At 43.1% G+C, this 15867-nt stretch overlaps 1 protein-coding gene across 1 annotated transcript in view; it reads left to right on the top strand.

The window, feature by feature from the left end:
- LOC138948510 (valine--tRNA ligase-like) overlaps nucleotides 1–15867 on the top strand; it is an 89196-nt gene that overhangs the window by 14544 nt on the left and 58785 nt on the right. The window contains exons 9-15 of the mRNA XM_070320063.1: nucleotides 33–212; nucleotides 1824–1948; nucleotides 4049–4152; nucleotides 10562–10643; nucleotides 10974–11050; nucleotides 11708–11798; nucleotides 12508–12613. Coding sequence (XP_070176164.1) covers nucleotides 33–212; nucleotides 1824–1948; nucleotides 4049–4152; nucleotides 10562–10643; nucleotides 10974–11050; nucleotides 11708–11798; nucleotides 12508–12613 — 765 coding nt within the window. The remainder of the gene's footprint in view (nucleotides 1–32; nucleotides 213–1823; nucleotides 1949–4048; nucleotides 4153–10561; nucleotides 10644–10973; nucleotides 11051–11707; nucleotides 11799–12507; nucleotides 12614–15867) is intronic.

Genomic DNA, 15867 nt, shown 5'->3' with positions numbered 1-15867 from the left:
CACCAGAATATAATTGCCTTTTTGTTCCTCAGATGAAGAGATCGTGGTCGCAACCACGCGTATTGAGACAATGCTTGGAGACACGGCCGTCGCTGTCCATCCAGAGGACGACAGGTACAAACAACTCCACGGCAAGTTTGTGCAGCACCCATTCTTCGACAGGAAACTGCCCATCATCTGTGATAGCTTTGTGGATATGGCCTTTGGCACAGGTGAGTGAAATCTTGTTTTGTATGTGTATTTGACTGGCGCAATGGCCTGGTGGATAAGACGCCGGCCTCCCATGCGGAAGGTTTAGTGTTCGAATCCTGACCGCACGTGGTGGGTTAAGGGTGGAGATTTTTCCGATTTCTCAGGTCAACTTATGTGCAGACCTGCTTGTGCCTTATCTCCCTTTGTGTGTACACGCAAGCACAAGAACACGTGTGCATGTAAAAGATCGTGAAAACCCACTTGTGCAAAAGAACACACAAAAAGCACGAGTGTACGTGGGAGTGTCAGCTCATGAACGCAGAAGTAGAAGAAGAGTATGTGTATTCATGTATTCGTTCATTTCATACTTTATTATAAATCCTATTGCTAGAAAATTCCAGTGGCCGTGAAAAAGTAGCACCAACAAGAGTTGCACTACCCAGGTTAATGCGTGTGTTGGTGCAGTCACCTGCACTTCTTGCAGGGACATGGTTCTGTCTCTTGGTCATTCTTCTTCTGCGTTCGTGGGCTGAAACTCCCACGTACACTCGTGTTTTTTGCACGAGTGGAATTTTACGTGTATGACCGTTTTTTCCCCGCCATTAAGGCAGCCATACGCCGCTTTCGGAGGAAGCATGCTGGATATTTTCGTGTTTCTATAACCCACCGAACTCTGACATGGATTACAGGATCTTTTCCGTGCGCACTTGGTCTTGTGCTTGCGTGTACACACGAAGGGGGATAAGCCACTAGCAGGTCTGCACATAAGTTGACCTGGGAGATCGGAAAAATCTCCACACTTAACCCACCAGGCGGCCGCGACCGGGATTCGAACCCTCGACCTTCTGATTAAGAGGCCGACGTCTTACCACCCCACCACAGCGCCCGTCGTCTCTTGGTCATCATATGTATGTACCTTTTTTGGGTGTATTTGGAGTGGAGGCTGTGTTTAGTAGACACATTGATACCAATGAGCGCTTCTGGGGAGGGGGAGATAACTCGAGACAACTCCTGTGATCTTGCCGCGAGGTTCCGCCTGTTACCATTGTCTTTTTACCGTATAAAATGCACGACTTACACACGAACTGTTACCAAAGTGACATGCTATTTGGGACCAATACACGTTTTTTTCCTTTCTCGTGTGATCTTGCCGCGAGGTTTCGCCTGTTACCAGCCGAAAGAAAGAAAGGGCATAACCTCACCAGAACCGCCAGTTATCCTAAAAATGATTGCTAGAATGACTTTGATGGCTGCGATGATGATGATGATGATGATGACAACAATTACAATGATAAAGACAATGAGGCAAACAACAACAAAATGTTGGTTTAGGGTAACCCAACCGACCCCATTTTTTCCCGCCGACCCTAAAACTATTTTTTCATTTCTAAAAAAAACAAAAAACTTTTGGCACATTTTGCGAACAATACCAAGACGTAGGGAAGTAACCTCCTTTAAAATCGTCTAGTTAAAAAAAAAATTTGTTTTAAGAAAAGCCGACCTACGGACCCTATCTTTTTTGGTCATGTTATCCTAAACCAACATATATTTTAGATTGGCCTAATGATGATAGTATTGCCTATTGGTAACTAATTGATTTGTTGGATAACAATGATGCTATTTACTTACAGGTGCTGTGAAGATCACGCCGGCCCATGACCCCAACGATTACGATGTGGGGATGCGTCTCAAGCTGCCCTTCCTCACCATGATTGACAACAACGGCAACATCACCAAGGACTGCGCAGAATTTTCAGTGAGTGCTGTTTTGTTTTCCTGGAAAATATTTGCTGGGTTTGTGCAGCTTCTGTATTTACACCCCCGGTATAGGGGTGTGTATAGGTTTCGCTCGATGTGTTTGTTTGGGTGTTTGTTTGGGTGTTTGTTTGTGTGTTTGTGTTCGCATATAGATCTCAAGAATGAACAGACCGATCGTCACCAAACTTGGTGAACACGTTCTATACATTCCTGAGACGGTCCTTACAAAAATTGGGACCAGTCAAACACACGGTTAGGGAGTTATTGGTGGATTAAAATTATACAAGGACTTATACAGGGACATCTTCATGGTCAAAGGGAAATAACCATTCTCACTCAGTCACTGCCACCAACTGAGAAGGTTATTTCCCTTTGACGGGGGTGTTTTTCCTACCTCATAGGAATTTCTTGTTTCTGGCAGAATCTTTTGTTTCACATTGAAGTGGATGAGCTCTGTGCAGCATATGCTTTTAAAAGGTAGATTTGGAATAAGAGAGTTGGTGGATCAATGAAAGAGAGACTCAGAAAGAACAATTGACATCATGGTTTATTGAAAAGTCTTTGAACTGTTGTCCTTTATCGTTTTTCTTCTTCTTCTTCTTTGTTCATGGGCTTAGACTCCCACGTTCAGTCGTGTTTTTGCACGAGTGGAATTTTACGTGCATGACCGTTTTTACCCCGCCATTTAGGCAGCCATACGCCGTTTTCGGATGAAGCATGCTGGATATTTTCGTGTTTCTATAACCCACCGAACTCTGACATGGATTACAGGATCTTTTCCGTGCGCACTTGGTCTTGTGCTTGCGTGTACACACGAAGGGGGATAAGCCACTAGCAGGTCTGCACATAAGTTGACCTGGGAGATCGGAAAAATCTTCACACTTAACCCACCAGGCGGCCGCGGCCGGGATTCGAACCCTCGACCTTCCGATTAAGAGGCCGACGTCTTACCACCCCGCCACAGCGCCCGTCCCTTTATCGTTTTGTGTGGTGGACAAGGCTTCTCCCTTGTGTTCAGTGTTGATGTGTGCGTGTCTTCCCAAGTAGGTGTTAAGATAATAATAATAATAATAACGGGCATTTATAAAGCGCCTTATCAGAAGTTCAAAGCGCGTGACAACAATACATGTATACAAAAATCATACAATCACTGTCAGATTCAAACAACACATCATGCACATCTCACATCCCCAGACTCTATACTAAGGAACTATTCGTAGTGTTGTTGGAACAAGTGAGTTTTCAAATTGGACTTAAAAGATGAAATGGATGGAGAGTGACGTAATTGAAAGGGGAGTGAATTCCATAACTGAGGTCCATAATACGAAAACGTGCGGAAGCCATGAGCCTTGCGTTTAAAGCGACCTTGACAGAGAAGTCGAGCATCATCAGAAGAACGAAGGGTGCGAGAGGGAGTGTAGAGAGAGACCAGTTCAGAAAGATAGGCAGGTGCCGATTCAGAGATGATATTGTGTATAAGATAAGGATAAGATTTTTATATAGTCCATGAGGGTAACCTCACAGAAATTCGGGCTGCTTTCTCCCTGGGGAAAGCGAGCTGCCATACAGTATACGGCGCTACCCTTTTTTTTTTCTTCCTGCATGCGTGTATTCATGTTTCCAAGCCCTGAGACTAAATGCCGTGTGAGATGGAATTTTTTTTTTTTTACACTTTATTCCAAGTCACACGGGTATTTGATGGACATTTTTATCTATGCCTATACAATTTTGCCAGGAAAGACCCTTTTGTCAATCGTGGGATCTTTAACGTGCACACCCCAATGTAGTGTACACGAAGGGACCTCGGTTTTTCGTCTCATCCGAAAGACTAGCACTTGAACCCACCACCTAGGTTAGGAAAGGGGGGAGAAAATTGCGGCCTGACCCAGGCCTGAACACGCAACCTCTCGCTTCCGAGCGCAAGTGCGTTACCACTCGGCCACCCAGTCCCGTGTGACTGTTTGAATGTGTGACTGATTTTCACGATTGAAGTGTGCGTAAGTTTGCATTGTTACTTGACGGTAATGATCCATAGAAAAAAATGAAGGATTGTGTATGAATTCATTTCTGATGAATAATTTGTGTATTGTTTTTGCAGGGCATGAAGCGATTTGACGCGCGCAAAGCTGTGTTGAAAGCCTTGCAAGACAAAGGCCTGTACCGCGGCACCAAGGATAACCCCATGGTTGTGCCCATGTGCAGGTGAGGCTGAATGTATAGGGTCTTGTGCATGTCTGTCTGTCTGAGATGTTGTGCAGCATTGTTGAACAATAGGGTCATCATTTCTGGATTGTTGACCAATTGGTGATAGTGGTGGTAGTGCTTGTAATACACTGGAACCCGCCTTTTAAGACTCCCTCCTTTTTGACTCACATGCGAAGCAAAAGTGAGTCTATGTACTCACCTGAGTCGTCCGTCCGTCCGTCCCCCCCGTCCGGACGTCCGTCTGGACGTCCGGAAAACTTTAACGTTGGATATTTCTTGGACACTATTCAGTCTATCAGTACCAAATTTGGCAAGATGGTGTATGATGACAAGGCCCCAAAAAACATACATAGCATCTTGACCTTGCTTCAAGGTCAAGGTCGCAGGGGCCATAAATGTTGTTCTCTGAAGTTTTTGAGATTCAATACCTCACCTATATATGATATATAGGGCAAAGTAAGCCCCATCTTTTGATACCAGTTTGGTTTACCTTGCGTCAAGGTCACAGGAGCTCTTCAAAGTTGGATTGTATACATATTTTGAAGTGACCTTGACCCTGAACTATGGAAGATAACTGTTTCAAACTTAAAAATTATGTGGGGCACATGTTATGCTTTCATCATGAGACACATTTGGTCACATATGATCAAGGTCAAGGTCACTTTGACCCTTATGAAATGTGACCAAAATAAGGTAGTGAACCACTAAAAGTGACCATATCTCATGGTAGAAAGAGCCAATAAGCACCATTGTACTTCCTATGTCTTGAATTAACAGCTTTGTGTTGCATGACCTTGGATGACCTTGACCTTGGGTCAAGGTCACATGTATTTTGGTAGGAAAAATGTGTAAAGCAGTTAGTGTATGATGTCATTGCTAGGTCAAGGTCAAGCATGTGAGTCGTATGGGCTTTGCCCTTCTTGTTAAGACCTTATCTCAGACTTTCTGTTCATAACCTCTGTACAATTACCCCCATTTTAAGACTCCCTCCTTTTTAAGACCTTATCTCACCGGCCCCCGTAGCGCAGTGGTTAGCGCATCGGGCTGTGGGCCGGGAGGTCGTGGTGGCGGTCTGCTCTCTGGAGGGGACGCTCACTTAGTCTGGCTCCGCGACTTAACAGTCAATGTCGTTAGTAGGGGGCATAGTAGGTAGAGGGCAGCGTCCGTTAGCTCGGGACAGACCCACTACTGAACACCGTCGAAGTGACTCAGCAGAAGTGCAGTGTCATCTTTCGAGGGTAGCCTACTGCAACGACCCGACATCCCTCCCTGGAGCGTCTGTAAAATCGACAAGTCTGGCAGCGGAACGAAATTCAGATGTGGATGGAACAGTGAGTGCAGGGACGGGGCGGCGTGAGTGCACACCGGGACAAGGAACAGATGTAAGCAGACCTGTTTACACTACACATTGAGCGTAGTAAACTACGATTTTGGTCCCCAAACTACGCAACTACGCATGCTTGTCTTATACTACGCAAACGTTTCGTTTCGACTACACATTTTGACATTTTGAATACGCAAAAACGCGAGCGAGTTCCGATCCATAATTTGTACTAACCGGTTGTGTACTGCGTGCAAAACATGCCCGGCGCCCGCGAGAGTAGCGTAGTCAGTTGGTCTTGCAGGTGTCATTACAACTATCGCGGGCGTTTCAGCACATACTTTTCTGAACGCGGTCACTTCGTAGCTCATTCTTTCTGGAGGGAAAAAAATGGCTACAGCGACGAACACGGATTCAGAAGACTTTGGCGATCAACCGCCACGGAGCAAAAAAAAGAAGCTTGGTCAAACTCCCAGCAAGGCTTTTCTGCCAAAGTACTATGAGGAGCATCCATGTCTAGTTTCGTGGAGAAAAGGGAAGCATTTTGCCCACTGCACTGTGTGCAACACGGCTTTTTCAGAGAAGCACAGTGGGCTTTACGACCGTGTAACCGCCACAAGAAAAGCACTTCTCATGAGGAATTCGAGAAATCCCGACCAAAGCAGAGGAAAAATTGGACTGTTTTGTGAAGAAACCCGTGCCAGGGAAAGAAGACCAAGACAAGCTCACTTTTGAGAGATCGGTAACCAGAGCAGAGGCAATGACCTGCCATATTATTATTATTGCCGACGCAAACCTGTTCTGTTTATATGCAAATTTGCCTTCATGTTGATACACATACTCCCAGTCCCTACTTTTTGTGACTTGATGTTCTCAGATTGTCACAGGTCTTGAATAGGGGGTCCCACTGTATATGAACTGCATACCCCTCAACATAGCTTTTTTTTTAACAAATGCATGGGTGAAACTTTTCCGCCTTAGGGCGGAAATCCGCCAAATGAAATTGGTCAAATAAAGAATTCCTTATTTTTTTGCCGGCGATCCGATCTGTATTTTCTCTAACACAGTGACCGGACATCGCTGAATCTTTGTTTCCCTGAGCGAGAGAATTATCGGACTACAGCTTGGCATTTGTTATCATTGTTTACTGTGCAAATTTGTGTGTTTGAGATACCAGGAAAGGCCTACTTTTACCCTTAAAAAGCCTGATTTTTCGTTTTCTTCCGGGGGGCTTCGCCCCCCTGGGCCCCCTACGAGGGCGTTGCTCCTGCACCCCACCAGGGCGTGGGCAGCCCCTGGACCCCGGCCTCATTTTCCTTATTTTTAATTCTGATAAGTTTCACCCATGCAAATGTTCCAAACTAGTTAATAATTTTTTTCTTAACAAATAAACTTAATGCTTGGCTTGTATTTTTGTGGGGGCTTTGTTTGTATTTGTATGAGGAGTATTGTTCACATTGTAATAGTTTTGTTTGGAGTGTTGAGTGTTTGTTTTAGTACGGTATAAGTAACTGTTCTGTTTTGCGGTTTGGGTTGATCAAATTGAAATACTACACATTCACCTGCCAAACTACACATTTGCCTTATTTTCACACCCAAAACTACACATGGTACATTTCAGGGGTAGGCAGGTCTGTGTAAGGAAAAAACAAGTCGCGTAAGGCGAAAATACAATATTTAGTCAAGTAGCTGTCGAACTCACAGAATGAAACTGAACGCAACGCAACGCAGCAAGACCGTATACTCGAAGCATCGTCACTCCACCGCCCGTGGCAAAGACAGTGCACGTGGAATTGACAAGAAGAGCGGGGTAGTAGTTGCGCTAAGAAGGATAGCACGCTTTTCTGTACCTCTCTTCGTTTTAACTTTCTGAGCGTGTTTTTAATCCAAACATATCATATCTATATATTTTTGGAATCAGGAACCGACAAGGAATAAGATGAAAGTGTTTTTAAATTGATTTCGAAAAAAAAATTTTGATAATAATTTTTATATATTTAATTTTGAGAGCTTGGTTTTAATCCGAATATAACATATTTATATGTTTTTGGAATCAGCAAATGATGGAGAATAAGATAAACGTAAATTTGGATCATTTTATACATTTTTATTTTTTTTTACAATTTTCAGATTTTTAATGACCAAAGTCATTAATTAATTTTTAAGCCACCAAGCTGAAATGCAATACCGAACCCCGGGCTTCGTCGAAGAGTACTTGACCAACATTTCAACCAATTTGGTTGAAAAATGAGGGCGTGACAGTGCCGCCTCAACTTTCACGAAAAGCCGGATATGACGTCATAAAAGACATTTATCAAAAAAATGAAAAAAACGTTCGGGGATTTCATACCCAGGAACTCTCATGTCAAATTTCATAAAGATCGGTCCAGTAGTTTAGTCTGAATCGCTCTACACACACACACACACAGACACACACACGCACACACGCACATACACCACGACCCTCGTTTCGATTCCCCCTCGATGTTAAAATATTTAGTCAAAACTTGACTAAATATAAAAAGAAGAAAAAAAAAGAGAAAAAAAAGACCTTATCTCAGACTTTCTGTTCATAACCTCTGTACGATTACCCCCATTTTAAGACTCCCTCCTTTTTATATTTAGTCAAGTTTTGACTAAATATTTTAACATCGAGGGGGAATCGAAACGAGGGTCGTGGTGTATGTGCGTCTGTCTGTCTGTCTGTCTGTGTGTGTGTGTGTGTGTAGAGCGATTCAGATTAAACTACTGGACCGATCTTTATGAAATTTGACATGAGAGTTCCTGGGTATGAAATCCCCGAACGTTTTTTTCATTTTTTTGATAAATGTCTTTGATGACGTCATATCCGGCTTTTCGTGAAAGTTGAGGCGGCACTGTCACGCCCTCATTTTTCAACCAAATTGGTTGAAATTTTGGTCAAGTAATCTTCGACGAAGCCCGGACTTCGGTATTGCATTTCAGTGTGGTGGCTTAAAAATTAATTAATGACTTTGGTCATTAAAAATCGGAAAATTGTAAAAAAAAATAAAAATTTATAAAACGATCCAAATTTACGTTTATCTTATTCTCCATCATTTGCTGATTCCAAAAACATATAAATATGTTATATTTGGATTAAAATCAAGCTCTGAAAATTAAATATATAAAAATTATTATCAAATTTTTTTTTTCGAAATCAATTTAAAAACACTTTCATCTTATTCCTTGTCAGTTCCTGATTCCAAAAACATATAGATATGATATGTTTGGATTAAAAACACGCTCAGAAAGTTAAAACGAAGAGAGGTACAGAAAAGCGTGCTATCCTTCTCAGCGCAACGAATACCCCGCTCTTCTTGTCAATTCCACGGGCACTGCCTTTGCCACGGGCGGTGGAGTGACGATGCTACGAGTTAACCGGTCTTGCTGCGTTGCGTTGCGTTCAGTTTCATTCTGTGAGTTCGACAGCTACTTGACTAAATATTGTATTTTCGCCTTACGCGACTTGTTAAGACCTTATCTTAGATTTGTCGAGGTCTTATAAGTGGGTTTCCACTGTACAGGGAATGACTTCTTCTTCTTCTTCTGCGTTCGTGGGCTGAAACTCCCACGTACACTCGTGTTTTTTGCACGAGTGGAATTTTACGTGTATGACCGTTTTTTACCCCGCCATTTAGGCAGCCGTACGCCGTTTTCGGAGGAAGCATGCTGGGTATTTTCGTGTTTCTATAACCCACCGAACTCTGACATGGATTACAGGATCTTTTTCGTGCGCACTTGGTCTTGTGCTTGCGTGTACACACGGGGGTGTTCGGACACCGAGGAGAGTCTGCACACAAAGTTGACTCTGAGAAATAAATCTCTCGCCGAACGTGGGGACGAACTTACGCAGACAGCGGCCAACTGGATACAAATCCAGCGCGCTACCGACTGAGCTACATCCCCGCCCCAGGGAATTACTAAAAGAGTCGGTCTTCGTTCAATGACCTATGCAAATTTCAGAAGATCCACTGATACCTTGTCTAGTGTGACGACTGACCGAATTGCATTTGATGACAGGGATTGTGATCATAAGGATGTTTCGACTTGTTGACTTTTTACAAGACCCATGGCCATCCGTACCGGCATGGTTGGCCTAGTGTTAAGGCGTCCGCCCCGTGATCGGGAGGTCGTGGGTTCGAACCCCGGCCGGGTCATACCTAAGACTTCAAAATTGGCAATCTAGTGGCTGCTCCGCCTGGCGTCTGGCATTGTGGGGTTAGTGCTAGGACTGGTTGGTCCGGTGTCAGAATAATGTGACTGGGTGAGACATGAAGCCTGTGCTGCGACTTCTGTCTTGTGTGTGGCGCACGTTATTTGTCAAAGCAGCACCGCCCTGATATGGCCCTTCGTGGTCGGCTGGGCGTTAAGCAAACAAACAAACAAACAAAATGGCCATCCGTCTGAATTGGTCTTGTTGGCTATTGCAACAATTGCTGAACAAATAACTGGGTGCTGCTGCTGCTGTATTTATTCATTACTGCTCATGCTTTGACAAAACATTGGTGCTTTTTTTTAAGTTGGGCGCTTGAGTGTTCGAGTGCAATAAATCAAAACAGTGCAAATAATTTCACCAGAATTCTGCAGTTGGGCCTTCTTTTCTGTCCATGATTAGTCTGCTTTTTAAAATCCTTTCAAACACAGCTAGCAAAAGAAAGCGCTGTGTTCAGAAAACTTTTCTCTCCGTGATTAGTCTGCGTGTTTGAATCTTTATCTTTTTAAACACAACTAGCAAATGAAAAGCAGTGTGTTCAGAAAACACTATTTTGCTTGTTAAAATCTTTATCTTTTTAAGTGCAGCTAGCAAAAGAAAAGCGCTGTGTTCAGAAAACACTGTTTTGTTTGTTTAAATCTTTATCTTTTCAAACACAGCTAGCAAACAAAAAAGCGCTGTGTTCATAAAACACTGTTTTGCTTGTTTAAATCTTTATCTTTTCAAACGCAGCTGGCAAAAGAAAAGCGCCAATGTTCAGAAAACACTGTTTTGCTTCTTTAAATCTTTATCTTTTTAAACGCAGCTAGCAAAAGAAAAGCGCCGTGTTCAGAAAACACTTGTTGTTACAGTCGCTCCAAAGACGTGATTGAACCTCTTCTGAAGCCGCAGTGGTACGTCAACTGCAAGGAAATGGCTGCTGCGTCTGTCAAAGTAAGTACGCTGCTTTCTTCAGGAATGTCACAGTCGAAGATGTGTGTGTGTTTAAAGTGGACGTGACTGTCAGCTTTGTTGCAACTGCGGTTGGTCTGTGCAAAATGAAAGGAGAAAATAGGGTCAGGTTTTTTTAGCGCCCAGTATCTTGCTTCATGTTGTTGGCCTTGTAGGGAATCATGTCTTACTGGTGTGTGTGTTTTGGATTTGGTGTGCATGTATACGCCTGTGTGTGTACATATGTGTGTGCATGTGAAAAAAAAAGAATGAATGTGTACATGTATGTACTAGAGTTATCTTTGAATGTATGACAGATAACTTATTGTGCAGGCTGTGAGAGAAGGTGAGCTGAGAATCTTGCCAGAGAACCACATCAAGACATGGTACCAGTGGCTGGAAAACTGCAGGTAGAGAGAGAGAGAGAGAGAGAGAGAGAGAGAGAGAGAGAGAGAGAGAGAGAGAGAGAGAGAGAGGGAGAGAGAGAGAGAGGGAGACAGAGACAGAGACAGAGAGGGAGACAGAGAGGGAGAGAGAGAGGGACAGACAGACAGACAGAGAGAGACACAGACAGACAGACAGACAGAGACAGGCAGATAGTGCAGATTTGTGATCCTCAACCTGATAATGGTGTATTTTTTGAAAAATATTAATTCATGATATTGATCATTTTGAAACGCTGATCATTGTAGGTTGAAGTGACTGATGATAAACATGGAGACAAAATTGTTTTTCTGTAACAATTTAGTAAAATAAACTTTTCTTCAGAAACAAGAGAGAGAGTGTGTGTGTGTGTGTGTGTGTGTGTGTGTGTGTGTGTGTGTGTGTGTGTGTGTGTGAGTGTGTGTGTTTGTGTGTGTGTGTGTGTGGCTGTGTGTGTGTGTGGCTGTGTGTGTGTGTGTGTGTGTGTGTGTGTGTGTGTGGCTGTGTGTGTGTGTGTGTGTGTGTGTGGCTGTGTGTGTGTGTGTGTGTGTGTGTGTGTGTGTGTGTTTGCACCTGTGCACGTCTCATGCAAGTTTACATGCACATTCTTTCACAATGTAGATGTATATATTCTTCTTTGACAGAGACTGGTGCATTTCCCGTCAGCTGTGGTGGGGTCACCGTATCCCAGCGTACTTTATTACTGTTGACGATCCCAGCATTCCAGAGGGAGACGTGAGTTTTAGCGTATAAATGTTTAGGGAAGTGTTGATAAGCATGAATGACTAGCATCTGTGTGAGATGACCATTTGCTGCGTCTCTGTTTTAAACTGATGTGTACATTCATAGATATACTTTTGGTGCATTAAAGTTGGTTTCGAGAAGGTATTAAAACATTTCATACATTTGAAGGGCGCAATGGCTTGATGGTAAGACACCTGCCTCCAAAGCGGAAGGTCGTGGCTTTGAATCCCGGTCGCGCCTGGTAGGTTGAGGTGGAGATTTTTCCAATCTCCCAGGTCAACTTATGTGCAGACCTGCTAGTGCCTTATCTTCCTTCATGTGTACAAGCAATCATAAGACCAAGTGCATACGGAAAAGATCCTGTAACCCATGTCAGAGTTTGGTGGGTTATAGAAACACAAAAATACCCAGCATGCTTCCCCTGAAATCGGCGTATGCTGCTTGAAAGGCGGGATAAAAACGGCCTTGCACGTAAATCAATCCACTCGTGCAAAAACATGAGTGAACGTGGGAGTTTCAGCCCATGAACGAAGGAGAAGAGAAGAAGTATCATACCTGTTGTCAAAAACAAATAAGCACAAAAGTTCTTCATAATTTTTCTTCAACAAAAAAAACGGATTCGGAAGAATTACATGGTACATTTTAAACTAAATGATGCAAACCATAGAGACAGAAACAGACATAATTTTGTTGTTTGCAGCCTGCAGACAATGCCTACTGGGTGTCTGGCAGATCAGAGGAGGAGGCCAGAAAGGCAGCCGCTGAAAACTTCAAGGTCACGGAGGACAAGATATCACTACGACAAGGTGAGAATGTGTGTGTGTGTTTGAGAGAGAGTGAGAGTTTGTAGTGCAGTCTCCACTGGTTCGTGGCGGAAACTTGGCTTTGTGGTTTTGGTCTTCTGAAAACAAAACCCACACATTTTTCTCTCAAGAATTTTAACATCATTCACTGTTAAAGAATGCAGAGTAAGCCCCTTTTTTCCCAGTCACTAGTGCTAACGGAATGGATTAGAGACAGGGTAAAGGGAACATACTCTTCATTCTCCGCCTACATTTCGGGGTTTGAGCATCCTTACGGAGAGTTTCTGTCCTCTGAGAGCAAAGTTGGTGGCACGAGTGACCTTGAGGCGTTGGGTGAAGAAATCTCTGTCTAGGTCAGGAGCTAAACTTGTTCTGGTTGTACGTCACAATCGACTGTGGGGTCTGCCTCAAACAATAATTGATCATATTAGTTTCACACAATTACAATTATAACACAAAAAACCAATCCCTTGTTCATAAACTAAGAAATGTAAAACTGAGATAGGTTTTATTATATTACCTCTGCCAGTCTGTGGAAGGGCTGATCCCATCACAGGCTGTGCGTTGGTTGTCAGAACGGCGATTGCAGGGCTAACGCCTTCCCGGTTCTCGCCAGAAATTCTAGTTCTTGGTGCACTTTGGTGCACTTTCCAGTACGCATGCCCAGTCGAAGTTCAAACCATTTCAATGTTACCGACTACATTGATTGCAAAGTTCACAGATCAATTTTTAATCCATTTTCACCCATTTACCACGCAATTTCTCCTCCTAAACCCTTTTTCTACTACTCTGAGAATTCGGTCTGTGTTCTGTCGTTTTGATTTCACTCAAGCGGCGTTGAAGACCAGCTCTTTTCTTCCGAAAGACTTTGGGAAGGTCGGTGCGCACAGAAATATTCTTCCCCTTCCCCCTCAGTTTTACCATAGACCAAATAGCCTGGACCGCCAACTCGTCACGTGACCCTTCGAGGTTACGACGCTCGACTTTCACAGGGGCGCTTAGCGTCCGGTTTGAAAGACAGTGAAAAGAAAGCACGCTCCAGTTATTTGTGACAATGGGAGGTGACAATGAACTGGATTTTCCAAAACTCCAAACTAAACTTAACAAAACTCATCGAAAAACATGTTCCATATGCACTTTAGCTGAGTTTATTTTAGCATTTTCAAAACTTACCTCGGCAACTTCGTCCATGTTTACAATCGACACCGGATATGGCATCTCCCTGATTTCTGAAAGGCCAAGAAGAGCGGGGTAGTAGTTGCGCTGAGAAGGATAGCACGCTTTTCTGTACCTCTCTTCGTTCCTAAATGCGAGGGGCCGCTACCTCGTAATAGAGAGAAAGAGCGGAGAGAGAGCTAGTTGGCGGTCCAGGATAAATGGTCTATGGTTTTACCAAAGACTTGAGCACTTGCTATTATATTACCTCTGCCAGTCTGTCGAAGGGCTGATCCCATCGCAGGCTGTGCGTTGGTTGACAGAACGACGATTGTCCTCTTGTCCTGCCAGAGTGTTGCCATCATGCCCGCCCTGCATCATTTTCATCTCTCCAGGTTTCAGTTTGTCTGCCTGCTTTGTGGCTTTGCTGGTCCGGAGTCGATCAATTCTGAACTTTCCCTGTACTTCAGCATCTGCAAAGAAAAATGTACAAATGTAACAGTTGATGGTACATTTGATATTGTTATAAAACAAGTAAACATACATACCAAATGTGCACGTCCATGATGTTGGGAAATGCATGTGTGACATAGATGTGAAGAAATAAACAACAACCAATGTACACATTGTTCTGATATATTTCAGCCTGAACATTACCTGATGACATCATATCAGTTTTGTTTGAAAAACTTGTGCAGATTTTCCACAATCATAAAAATAACATGTGTACTGCCGGACATAACGTAAGTTACATGGTTTCTATCTTACAGCACTTAAAACATTTTTTGGTTACAGTTGCCCTTGTTTTGGACTTGGGATGTTTGTATATGATCCCAAAGTATCTTTCTGTGAGAAAAAATCAAAGTTTGCTTCCTGTCTGACAGAGTAGATGGAGTGATGTTAATGAGGAAACCGTAACTTACACAAAACACACATCTTGCAGTTTTTGCCATGTCCAAATGTTTGCATATTTTACACAGAAGGGAACGAAAATCAGAGCAGACGAAGAAATTGGTTAAATTCATGGAACTTATGCCCCCACACAACAAAACACATTTGAAACAAAAAACAGTATAATGCGTAAGTTACATGGAAACCAAATCATGATTGGGCACTTCTGGCCATTTCAACACATCATCTTATGATTATAATCATTGTTTTACATAAGGAGAGGGTGGGGGGCAAGCACAGCATTCAGTTTAGGAATTTCCTGTAAAAAAAAATATGCCCGAGAGTTCTTTTGACACGCTTGGTCCGTTTCTTCCCAGCTTCATCGACAGTTGACCATTTCTGACAATTGATGGTGTCCTGGAGATGCAATTCTAGAACCTTGACAACTGTCTTCTGTCTAGGCTTCCTTTGAGATTTCTTAGGAGACTCTATCGCCTCGTGCTTAGCGCTAGCCCTTGTCTTTATCATACATGGCTGCGGCGTGGAAAAAATTCTGAGTACAACTTCCAAGAAGAACGAGTAAAGAAACAAAAAGGAATGGTCTTGACCAAGAACAAGAGAAGCAGCAAAGTCAAAGAACGAAAAGCAGGGTGAAAAGCCTGTGAAGGCAAAGGGCAAGAAAGCCCCAGTAGTTTGATGAGGCTCCTCCACCAGGCCTCTGATACTGTGTTCCTCAAACAAGTGTTAATACCAACATGGATGATTACATACTGTACGTCTTTGCATTTTGAAATATTCTGGAGCCAATGCAGGAGATCTTCGACTGTTAGACCTGATACACTTATCTTTTGTGTTGATGTTTTTGAGAACATATTAAGATCTGGGTTTACATGTTTTATTGTTGAGTCTCCGATAATGACATGTGTAGTTCCAGGTTTGACCCTCTGTTTTCTGATGTGAAGCTTTGGCGTTGAGGTGTGTTTTGGCTTGTGCACCAGTATGTAATAAATGTTAAGTCCTTTGTACTGGAAACTTGCATTCTCCCAGTAAGGTAATACATTGTACTACGTTGCAAGCCCCTGGAGCAATTTTTTGATTAGTGCTTTTATGAACAAGAAACAATTAACAAGTGGCTCTATCCCATCTCTCCCTTTCCCCGTCGCGATATAACCTTGAACGGTTGAAAACGACGTTAAACACCAAATAAAGAA

The sequence above is a fragment of the Littorina saxatilis genome, linkage group LG15, assembly GCF_037325665.1.
Source record: "Littorina saxatilis isolate snail1 linkage group LG15, US_GU_Lsax_2.0, whole genome shotgun sequence".
Lineage (NCBI taxonomy): Eukaryota > Metazoa > Mollusca > Gastropoda > Littorinimorpha > Littorinidae > Littorina > Littorina saxatilis.
Note: the sequence above shows the minus strand (reverse complement) of the source record. Positions and strands in the feature narration are given on the sequence as shown.